This window comes from Sinocyclocheilus rhinocerous, unplaced genomic scaffold (genome assembly GCF_001515625.1).
Source record: "Sinocyclocheilus rhinocerous isolate Xijiao unplaced genomic scaffold, SAMN03320098_v1.1 scaffold1635, whole genome shotgun sequence".
In the NCBI taxonomy this organism is placed as follows: domain Eukaryota; kingdom Metazoa; phylum Chordata; class Actinopteri; order Cypriniformes; family Cyprinidae; genus Sinocyclocheilus; species Sinocyclocheilus rhinocerous.
This window is the reverse complement of record NW_015627629.1, coordinates 269812-281590: the sequence shown is the minus strand read 5'-3', so window position 1 is coordinate 281590 and position 11779 is coordinate 269812. Positions and strand designations below refer to the sequence as shown.

The window sequence follows — 11779 nt, the reverse complement described above, 5'->3', positions numbered from 1 at the left end:
GATGCCTTGAAAGTGGACAAAACCGGCTTTTTTGACAAAACGTGTTTAGGGTTCAGATCGCGCTATATTTGGAGAATAATGCACGGAAATCAGGTCCTTTTTTTTTAAAGTGGCGTTTATCGGTTTTTGCAAATGAACTCATATTATTATTATGAACTTCATATTATTTCTGTAACAAGTAGTCTTTTTAAAACTACGCTGAAGTGTAGTTCTTTTTCACACGGGTCAGTTCATCCAATGAAAAACTGCATGAATGTGTGTTACAGCAGGATGTTGTCTTTGTCTTTTGTAGAAGTTTGGTGAGCCCATTGAAGAACGGTACAGAGAGCATGAGGGTCGACCCAGAGCGTTCGATGAGCTAGGCAAGAAAATTCAGCTTTTTATGAAGGCGGTGGACGTGTATAAACAGAAGGTAATTGTAATGCTTAATGGCAATGTAGCTTTTTTGATATTGTATAGTTCTGTTAATAGAAAATGATTTGAAAAAGCTTGTTTTTACAACTAAAGCACAGTTCTTGCCTGTTGTGTTTTTATAAGCCTTGGAGTGATGTGCAACCTCCTTTTTTATAGGCATTAATTGGTTTTATTTGGGATAACTCCTTTGCACAGATCTACTGGCCTAATTACTTTCGTAACTTACACTTTTTTCATCTACAAGTTTTTTAATGTGCCTTGTTATGTCTCCCACTACTTGGGGAACACATTCACTTAAAAAAATGTTTCAAGTGTTTGACTTTATATCAGTTGTTTTGGCCATTTAATTCATTATTACAATGTTATATCTTTATCAGAATTATTGTGTATGTAACGGCATCTTAATATTTAGCAGTGTTCAGATTGGCTTATTTATTCTTGAGCATTTTACATTAATTGCATTTACTCATTACAGTCATCATATTCATCGTATTGTTCCTCATCAGTATTGATGCACTTAAAGAAAATGTAATGCTGAGGTACACTTTAAACTGAATTGAGTGGAAGCTGAGATGCATTAAATGCTGTGGTCATGTCTGCCATTTGACCAGCAGGATGAGCGCTACCAGCACTTGAGCGCCGAGGAGATGAGTGTTGTTGAGAAGAGTGTGTGTGAAGCTTTAGGCTGGATGAATACAAAGATGAACGCCCAGAGCAAACTTACAGTTGCTCAAGACCCAGCAGTCAAAGTAGCAGAGATCATTCAGAAGATTCAGGTTTGTGCACTTTTCCAGTAAAAATACTGTCAAGCTGCAGTATTGACACACATTTCAAATGATTTTCAACGGTCGCTTTGTCGGGTCCAGTGTACTAGACAGACTTTAGCTGTTGCGGCGCAGACACAGTGTTACTCACCTATCGAGAAGAAACAAAACAACCTTGGCGTCCGATCGCAGGCCTTCCGCTCCTTGATTTCGCTTCAGTGCTGGAAAGCTGATCCGATATTTACACGGGTCCTACTTCTTGCCTTAAGCCTTCTTTTGTTCCGCAGACGTTTTCCTCTTTTGTTTTTTATCCGCCATCTCTATCTTTCTGTCGCTCGGCTCAGACTGAACGCTCTCTCCTCCACATCATGAGTAGACACACCCCTTACTGCTGATTGGCTACAAGTTTGTTTTGCTAGTCGGCCCGAATCAGTTTTCTAAAGCGTTTTTGAAAAATTGCTTACCCCACCTTTAAAAGACTTTTATTTTGACAGACTCTGTCTAGTTATGTGTTGTATTATAATTAAATTAAATTAAATATTTATTGTATGTATTTTGCATTAAAGTAGTGGAAATTCGATTTTTTTAAATTTTATTTTACATTTCGGCAATGACATTTTGTAGGGAAAATATGCTTAATTATTATGAAAACAAGTTTACTGCAAAAATCTGGTTAAAATTTTGATTCTCATGGTTCTAAAATAAGTATAATCTATTTTTTTTTTTAAATGAAGGAAACTACAATTTACTTGTATATTTTATTATGGGGCAAAATAGTATCTCAACATGTTACTGGCAGGTTGTGTCTGGTTCCTTCATAAAGAATCCTCATATTGTGGTACTGGCTAACAACACTCTAACCTACTGCATAATTTAATAAAATGCAATTTATATAAATATTAATCCATCTGTTTTTGTGTTGAAATGCAGGAGTTAGAGGATGTTTGCCATCCTGTCTTCAACCGACCCAAACCCAAAACCGAGGAGCCTGTAGAAGAGGGAGACAAAAACAATGGGGCACATAACGGCCCCGCAGCACAGCAAGGTGCAGACAGCAAAGGCAATCAGCAGATGAAGCCTCCGTCTGGAGAGATGGAGGTGGACTGAGCTCTTCCTCACTCAACCATCTAATTCTGCTGCCATTCTCACTTAAGCCACTATTAAACCTTTTCAACTTACACTGAACCGATAGCTGGAACCATTCTCTTTGTGTCCACCACTCAGTTGGCTGTATTTGTGCATCTGTTTGTAGACGTCTGCTCCTCTGTTGGTTTTCTCTTGTACCTATTAAGGGACTGGGTCAGGCTGTCCTTCAAGTGTTGCAGCTGTATTGGAAACACAGTCCGGGATTGGACATCCACAGTAGGATCATATAGAATAGATGTAGTTCAATAGCTGAAACGATGCTGCCGCTCTTAACAAAAAGCTATCCCTAAAACAATGTGATGCATTCTGGGAGACCCAAAGGCATTCTTGAGGTGAATCATATCACTTGGTAACTTGTTATGGGAACATGAATTAAAATACTGTCTGATCAATCGTTAAGATTGAGGGAAAAGAAGCAAATATGTATGCAATACATATAAATATATGGTTTATATTTGTATTTAATATATACATTTCTAAAGGATGTGTTGTCTAGAGCCTGTAAATATTCTTTTAGTAATTTGAATTTATGGGTGCTTAGATATAGGTACACTCCTATTGTTGACATTGCAATGCTTTCAGCTCCGTAGTGTCATATGAAAGTAGAATGTTTTGAGCAGGTCATTCCTTTTTCCCCCAGTTTTCATGCAGTCCCATATCAAGTCTTGAGGTTTGATGATCACAAATAATAAAACATGCCTTTATGACTGAATGTGTTTGTTGCCATCTAAATTATTGTGCCAGTTTACGTGAGAAATTTTACATGTAATTCTATAGTCTCAAAATCTGGACAAGAACAGGAGGGTTTGTAGAAGTGTTAGAAGCACTTATAGGACTTTTATTTATTTAAATGCTTGAGGTTTGATGATCACAAATAATAAAACATGCCTTTATGACTGAATGTGTTTGTTGCCATCTAAATTATTGTGCCAGTTTACGTGAGAAATTTTACATGTAATTCTATAGTCTCAAAATCTGGACAAGAACAGGAGGGTTTGTAGAAGTGTTAGAAGCACTTATAGGACTTTTATTTATTTATTTATTTAAATTTTATTTATTTTGTAAATACAGGCAGGTAATAGGGGAGATACAGTGTAATTTTTCATTCAAATACATTATATTTAAGTAATCAATGAATCACAAAACATTTTTAAATTTTAAACTTTCCCAACTGACTTCAAAGAACCATGAATATGTGACTGTGCTGTTAAATTGTTGAAATATTTAATTTCAGTCTGACAAAACGGTTTGTGAATCCCTGCCTTAACAGGAACTGTTATGTTATTAATTATAGAGAAGCCAGTGTTGCAATCATAAACAAGACCATATCACTATAAATGTGAATTATTCTTGAAATAAACAGTATAGGTACTAAAAACTTGATATCATCGTAGTAAATAAGACTTTTCCCGTGTCATACTAAAATCTGATCACTGATTGGTCAGTTTGCGCAGCGACGTCTGTTACGTCATTACGCGTTCTAACGGGCGGACTTTTTCAAAATGGAGGAAAGGCAAACATTTTGGAGGGGAATACAAATATACAGACTAAATGCATTTTTATACATCATGCTCAAGTCAAAACATCTCACATTTACGGAAAAATAAGGATATTTTGGACAGAATTACCGAATCGTCGGACTGAAGAGGTTATGAAGTGAAAATGAGTGTCTCAATCGGTGACAAAATTGAGGTAAGCAACGTTAGCGCGGCCGCTTGCAACTCGAGAGCCATGTAGCCCGACAGACTATTTAATTCAATTATTAGGTTGTATGTATATTTTAAGTTCCCAAAACAGCTAAAATAATCCCTTGTACGTCTTTACTCAAGCTTGTTTTATGTTTGGGAAACGTAATGTTAAACAAAGACGAAACTTCAATTCACAAAATTGAAGCAGTACGTTAGTTGAATCATACTGACAGCCGGTTAAACTACCGTCCGGACCTCGCCTTCTGTTCATCCTTCTGCGGTATATTTTAGTGCAGCAAAAGTGTTTTGGGAATTAGGAGCATGGAGACGGTTGCTAGGCGACGCGCGGTAGCGTTAGTGTCAGGTAGAGTCGCGGGAGGAGAGCGGGAGAGTGATGAACAGATGCAGGTAACTAGTGATGCGTCAACAAAGAGTGCAGACAGTGTGCAACGGGCTGCTTTTTTGTTCTCGCCTTAATCCGTGATCGAAACACTGCATGAAACATGTTGGAAGTGATTAATTCATCCCTGCTAAATTTGACTACGAAATCAAAAGATCCACATGAGGACAGAATTTTGGCATCATCTGTGGCTCTTACAATCGAGGTAGGAGATTTAATTCTGAGGATTAGTAGCGAAGGAACTCTCAAGGGGGCAAGATCGAGCTCCTGAAATGATCTTATTTGATCTACTGGAATCTAATGCAAATAATTCCTTTTTATGCTTTAGGACTTCAAGGTTCTCACCTTGTTGGGTAAAGGCTCTTTTGCATGCGTGTACAGAGCAAAATCTGTAAACACAGGCTTGGAGGTGGCAATCAAAATGGTAAGAACCTACTTTGTGCTGTTTAATTAACCATAGTGCCAGGGTTGTGACTGTACAGCATCTGTTCAAAACCGTTCATGGTGCCCCATGTGAACTTGCAGATTGACAAGAAGGCCATGCACAAAGCTGGCATGGTGCAGAGAGTCATTAATGAGGTGGAGATTCAGTGTCGGTTAAAACATCCGTCGGTTCTTGAGGTGAGTCTAAAACCTTCATCACAGGCCCACCAGACGTACTGGTGCTGTTAGTGTCCAGTGAATCTGAATCCGTTTTTTTGACAGTTTATTTTACTTTTAAATGTAAAAAAAGAATTGCGTAGGACTATACTGGTCATTAAAATCCTAAAATGTCACAGAAAATACTGAATCCAGACATTTTTATAGTGTTTTTATTTTGCTTATGATATTTCATTGGCTACAGCAGTGCTTTTCAGTCTTTTTGACTGCAAGGCCCCATTTTCCACATAAATTGTTTCATAAAGAATAAGGTTAAGTTTTTTTTTTTTACACAATTTCTACCTAATAAAATGTTTTAGGGCTTGGCATGACTAGAAAATGTATATTTATTCTTAAAAAAAGAGTTATAAAATGTCATTAATTTGCATGATTTTCCAGTTCTAGAAATCACAATTTAAAATGATTTTCAATGTTTTTCAAGACAGTGGGAACCCTGGTTCTTCAAAGAAAAAAATGGGGGTGAATAATAATAAGAAATAATAAAAAATTAGAAATGTTTCGATTTGTAGTTGTTTTAGCCATTTTAATACTTTAAGAACTAGTGGGTTAGAACAATATTAGTCTTTGTGAGGATATTATTGAAGACATTGGGACACTAATCTATTAAATGAAAAAGATTGACATTTTTGATAATTTATTTTTTTAATCATGATCCAGTAAAAATAACTGAAAATGTCATGGACAAGTCCGAAATTCACGGGACAAGAATAGTGGAAACCTGATTGCTTTAACAGACATGAAAATGTAAAATATTACAAATGATTTGATCATTTTAAAATATAAAGTAATGAGTAGGATTCTGATTTTTGCATTTATGTTTCTTACTAGCAGCACTGCAATACTGTCATATAGATATGGACTGAAGAAAGAACCAGCAAGACCCAGCATGTGCATAATATTTGTATTTTCTGCTGCCCATCTTGATCAGGACTCCCTGGTAGAAGAGATACTGTATCTCAACGGGACCTTCCTGGTTAATTAAAAATTATGCTGCATTTGTGGAATATGACATTGTTGTGCATACTATGCATTTTGTGATGTTTGAAGGAATCTGCTATCCTGAATGACTTTCGTTCAAAAAGTAGCTATTGACTAATCCTCTTATTTTCTCTTCTCTGACTCAAGCTGTACAATTACTTTGAGGACAGTAATTATGTGTACCTGGTTCTGGAGATGTGTCACAATGGGGAAATGAGCCGCTACCTGAAGGAGAGGAAAAACCCTTTTACAGAGGAAGAGGGTAAGTTCTTCACTTTTATGCCCTCACTTACTTATTGAGTAAACAAACAATCATTAATATATTAAAATAATCCAAATCTAATATAAATCAAAATGCTAAAAGTCAATACATTTTTTTTAAATTGAGGAACATGCAGTTTTAGAATAACAAAACGGTCTTAAAAAGTCTTAAATTTTGTTGTATCAATTTTTAGGCCATAAAAAGTCTTAAATTTTACAAGAAAGTCTTAATTATGATTTCAGGAGGTCTTAGTATTTTCTGCTGCCCATCTTGATCAGGACTCCCTGGTAGAAGAGATACTGTATCTCAACGGGACCTTCCTGGTTAATTAAAAATTATGCTGCATTTGTGGAATATGACATTGTTGTGCATACTATGCATTTTGTGATGTTTGAAGGAATCTGCTATCCTGAATGACTTTCGTTCAAAAAGTAGCTATTGACTAATCCTCTTATTTTCTCTTCTCTGACTCAAGCTGTACAATTACTTTGAGGACAGTAATTATGTGTACCTGGTTCTGGAGATGTGTCACAATGGGGAAATGAGCCGCTACCTGAAGGAGAGGAAAAACCCTTTTACAGAGGAAGAGGGTAAGTTCTTCACTTTTATGCCCTCACTTACTTATTGAGTAAACAAACAATCATTAATATATTAAAATAATCCAAATCTAATATAAATCAAAATGCTAAAAGTCAATACATTTTTTTTAAATTGAGGAACATACAGTTTTAGAATAACAAAACGGTCTTAAAAAGTCTTAAATTTTGTTGTATCAATTTCTAGGCCATAAAAAGTCTTAAATTGTACAAGAAAATCTTAATTATGATTTCAGGAGGTCTTAAATTTGGGGACGGAAAGACCAGAATTGCGATATGGCTTAATGTGACGATTAAACTTGCAAAGGCGATGTTTTCATTGAATACAAGCGGCTTTGTGTTCTGCTGTTACCGGGGAAACCGCTTTATTTCTGCTGTTCCAAAAGCGCCTCCTGCTGGCAGAGAATGAATGTGCATTTTCAATAAGCCTGTTTTATTGGAGTAGGGTATTCCTGCAATACCGGAGGCTGCAGTTTCAGGGCCGCATTTCTTTGCGAGACTTGTTCATTAGCCGCAGCACTTCACGTCTGATGTCTGACCCACTTAACAAAGTGTAGTAAACGGTAAAACAATTGCGGTACAAATGAGTGTGCTTATTAGTACATTAATAAATGTAAAATAATTTGATTACAAATACTAGTTTACAACATCCAGCAGCACAGTGAACTGTTTTGCACAGCTAAGGCTAAATGGTGATTGCTGACATCGCCTCACACACTCAAGTTCACGCCAGCTATTACATAAAAAATAAGATAGAAAGATAAAAAAATAATAGTTTACATTGATCTAGTCTTTGCATCTGTTTGTTTGATGGTTGAATCAGGTCTCCTCTGTTGGAACTGAATTGGCTAGATGGCGCCGTCACAAAAAATAGGGCCCTAGTAGAAACGCGGTCCTGAAACTGCAGCCTCTGGTATTGCAGGAACACAGTATTGGGGTTGTTTTTGTTCAGATCAATGTGAAAATTGACCCATGTTTTTACCCTGCAAACACGCAGAGCTGTAAATGTGAACTGGTGGATCGATAAGAAGATAATGCATTATAAAAATCTAAACAGTAAAATGTATTTGTGTTATTTAATGAATATAATAATTTATTGATAATAATTGTTTAAATTAATATAATAATTAATACTTTTGACTCATCCATTTTATTAAAAATGGTTTAAAGGCTAAAATGTAAAGTGTATAATTTTATAAAACGTTTTGTTTTTTTGAAAACTTGTATCTGAACTGTAAATCATGCATTTTACAATCATTTTACAGTTTAATATGTTACTATAGACATTGCCCTACCTTGTTCATATGGTATTCATTTTATTTGTGCAGGTTTTAAAAAGGTCTTTAAAAGTCTTAAATTTGATCTTAAAAATCCTGCAGAAATCCTGCAATAAAAAAAAAAAGCTGTAAGCTTTGTCATAACAGCCCAAAATATTACTGTATCTTGCCTTTAAACACTGTTTTCAGTTTTTATTTTGATTTTGTTTATCAACAGCGAGGCACTTCATGCATCAGATTGTGAAGGGAATGCTGTACCTCCACACTCATGGGATCATGCACAGGGACCTGACCTTGTCCAACCTCCTGCTCACCACCAGCATGAATATTAAAATTGCAGACTTTGGTTTGGCAACGCAGCTCAAGCTTCCCAGTGAGAAGCACTTCACCATGTGTGGGACACCAAACTACATTTCACCTGAGGTGGCTACACGCAGCGCTCACGGCCTGGAGTCGGATGTTTGGTCCCTGGGCTGTATGTTTTACGCCTTCCTCACGAGCAGACCTCCCTTTGACACAGACACTGTCAAACATACCCTCAATAAGGTGGTTCTGGGAGAATATCAGATGCCCACTCACATATCAGCAGAAGCTCAGGACCTGATTCAGCAGCTCTTGCAAAAGAACCCGGCCCTCAGGCCCAGTCTCTCCGCTGTGCTGGACCACCCCTTTATGACTCATGCCAGGCCCACTGCAAGCAAAGACTCTGGGAGCAGTGATGGAGGGTCCATAGACAGCGGCATAGCCACCATATCCACAGCCTCCAATGCTACCAATAGCAGCAGCAGCAGCCGGCTACAGAGGGAAACAAGGCAGGTGATTGGTCAGCCTTTACCCAATCGCATGGTGCCAATCCCCAGCCACTCCCATCATTCCACCAGCTCCAGTTTTAAGAGCGGGCGAGATTGGCAGCCAAATTTACAAGATGATTTATCAAGGATGGGTATAGGTAAAGTTCCCATGGGTGCTGACAGCAGAAGGCCTCATTCTCGCTACTTGAGACGGGCTCACTCATCAGATCGATCTGGTGCTGGGTTTAGCAACACTCCACAGGAGGCGGAGCTGGAGAGATGCCACTCTGAAGAGATGCTTCCAGGGTCTGGACGATTATTTTCATCAACCTCCAGTTACAGAAATATGCCCCATGGCTACTCTGAGCAAGGGCGCCTACCTTCTCCACCTGTAAAACAGCCTGCAAAGTAAGAGGCGGTGTGATTCTATCAAAAATGACTGCAAAGTTTAATAATGCATTGAGCGCAGTTAACATATTTGCATTTCAGCATTATTACGATGTATTTTTTGTAATTAGTGCTTTGTGTTTCTTTCCCCCCCTCTTTCTCAGTCCGGGATCATCTTTCTCTACATCCACCCATTCAATGAGGACACAAATGCCTGATTCTCAAACACAGGCCTGGTTCAGCTGCGATGGTAAAATTCCCATCAGAATTCAGAGTTTAAGGTAGGGCTGCACGATAAATCGCATGAGATATTTAACGCGCATCTTGTCAGAAAGCCGGTTCTGTAATCAGCGGTAAATCTCCACCTCCCTTTGACACAGACACTGTCAAACATACCCTCAATAAGGTGGTTCTGGGAGAATATCAGATGCCCACTCACATATCAGCAGAAGCTCAGGACCTGATTCAGCAGCTCTTGCAAAAGAACCCGGCCCTCAGGCCCAGTCTCTCCGCTGTGCTGGACCACCCCTTTATGACTCATGCCAGGCCCACTGCAAGCAAAGACTCTGGGAGCAGTGATGGAGGGTCCATAGACAGCGGCATAGCCACCATATCCACAGCCTCCAATGCTACCAATAGCAGCAGCAGCAGCCGGCTACAGAGGGAAACAAGGCAGGTGATTGGTCAGCCTTTACCCAATCGCATGGTGCCGATCCCCAGCCATTCCCATCATTCCACCAGCTCCAGTTTTAAGAGCAGGCGAGATTGGCAGCCAAATTTACAAGATGATTTATCAAGGATGGGTATAGGTAAAGTTCCCATGGGTGCTGACAGCAGAAGGCCTCATTCTCGCTACTTGAGACGGGCTCACTCATCAGATCGATCTGGTGCTGGGTTTAGCAACACTCCACAGGAGGCGGAGCTGGAGAGATGCCACTCTGAAGAGATGCTTCCAGGGTCTGGACGATTATTTTCATCAACCTCCAGTTACAGAAATATGCCCCATGGCTACTCTGAGCAAGGGCGCCTACCTTCTCCACCTGTAAAACAGCCTGCAAAGTAAGAGGCGGTGTGATTCTATCAAAAATGACTGCAAAGTTTAATAATGCATTGAGCGCAGTTAACATATTTGCATTTCAACATTATTACAATGTATTTTTTGTAATTAGTGCTTTGTGTTTCTTTCCCCCCCTCTTTCTCAGTCCGGGATCATCTTTCTCTACATCCACCCATTCAATGAGGACACAAATGCCTGATTCTCAAACACAGGCCTGGTTCAGCTGCGATGGTAAAATTCCCATCAGAATTCAGAGGATAAGATGCGCGTTAAATATCGCATGCGATTTATCGTGCAGCCCTAGTTTAAGGAATATTTCAGGAAAAATGCACATTCTGCCATCATTTACTCTTGTGTCGTTCCAAACCTACGGAGCTCCACACGACCAGGGTTATTATAGTTAATTGAAACTAAAACCATTTAACCATTAAAAAATTACTTAAAATAAATTATTAAAAAAAACAAAATTATTTTATTTCAGACCATTGGAAATATTTAGTATGACTTTTTTTTAAAAGCCTTAGGACTTTGAGATATTGAGTTTTCTCAACCTTAAAACATTTTTACTTCTAGGACCGTTTAAGAGGCCGGCGGACCTGAGCAGTCACAGCAGCAGTGGTAGTTTCCACTCTGGACGAGGGCCAGTCGGGACACAAACCTCCTGCGGTGACAAACCCAGCGGCCTTCACTCTCAGCAGCAACCGAACCTTTTTCCTCACAACAATCAGGGGCCCTGCAGGGAAGATGTGTTTGGATCAGGACACGTGTCAGAATCTCAAGGCTACTCGGACGCACAGTTTCTGGGTCCACCCCTCTCCAAAGGCAAAGCAAACACAGAGAAGAAGGAGAAAGTGTTCCCTAAGAAGAGCTTCCCACCACTCTGTGCTGTCAGACTCAAGCCTATTAGACAAAAGACCAAAAACGCTGTGGTGAGTGAAGCCATTAATGTCTTATAACCGCTTATTATTATATTGCCTTGTGAAACCATAAGCCCATTTCACTTTGAGTTTAGAGCACTAGGGAGAACCTGTAAGTTATTAGCTAGAATTGCTGATTTAGATCATGATGTAACAAGATGTGTATTTCCTCTCTAGGTCAGTATCCTGGATTCTGGAGAGGTGTGTATGGAGCTGCTGAAGGGACAAGGAACTCAGGAGAGAGTCAAAGAAGTACTTAGGATATCCCATGATGGATCCATGGTGAGGGACTAAAAACTCACTAATTCATGTAATGTAATTAATGGAATACATACTACTGTTCAAATTTTTAGGGTCAGTGAGATTTGTTTTAATGAAATTCCTACTTTTATTCAGCAAAGATGCATTAAATTGATCAAAAGTGCCCGTAAAGACATTTATA

The 11779-nt window shown here is 38.8% G+C and overlaps 2 protein-coding genes across 2 annotated transcripts in view; both read left to right on the top strand.

The window, feature by feature from the left end:
• LOC107732597 (heat shock 70 kDa protein 4-like) overlaps nt 1–3036 on the top strand; it is a 34086-nt gene extending 31050 nt beyond the window's left edge. Inside the window, exons 17-18 of the mRNA XM_016543968.1 lie at nt 1029–1190; nt 2109–3036. Coding sequence (XP_016399454.1) covers nt 1029–1190; nt 2109–2285 — 339 coding nt within the window. The 3' untranslated portion in view covers nt 2286–3036. The remainder of the gene's footprint in view (nt 1–1028; nt 1191–2108) is intronic.
• Nucleotides 3037–3792: 756 nt separating this feature from the next.
• On the top strand, nt 3793–11631 carry LOC107732588 (serine/threonine-protein kinase PLK4-like). The gene is made up of 10 exons (XM_016543955.1): nt 3793–4016; nt 4741–4836; nt 4938–5033; nt 6198–6312; nt 8403–9384; nt 9528–9644; nt 9715–10422; nt 10566–10651; nt 10994–11349; nt 11515–11631. Exons 1-10 carry the CDS (start codon nt 3987–3989, stop codon nt 11629–11631), a joined length of 2703 nt encoding a protein of 900 aa, XP_016399441.1. The 5' UTR covers nt 3793–3986.
• Nucleotides 11632–11779: the final 148 nt, after the last annotated feature.

Excerpts from the sequence above, each read along its gene's own strand:
- LOC107732588 (XM_016543955.1), top strand. The coding sequence starts at position 3,987 with ATGAGTGTCTCAATCGGTGACAAAATTGAG. Across the intron at positions 4,017-4,740 it reads CAATCGGTGACAAAATTGAG|GACTTCAAGGTTCTCACCTT; the intron begins GTAAGCAACGTT and ends TTTATGCTTTAG. Across the intron at positions 4,837-4,937 it reads TGGAGGTGGCAATCAAAATG|ATTGACAAGAAGGCCATGCA; the intron begins GTAAGAACCTAC and ends GTGAACTTGCAG.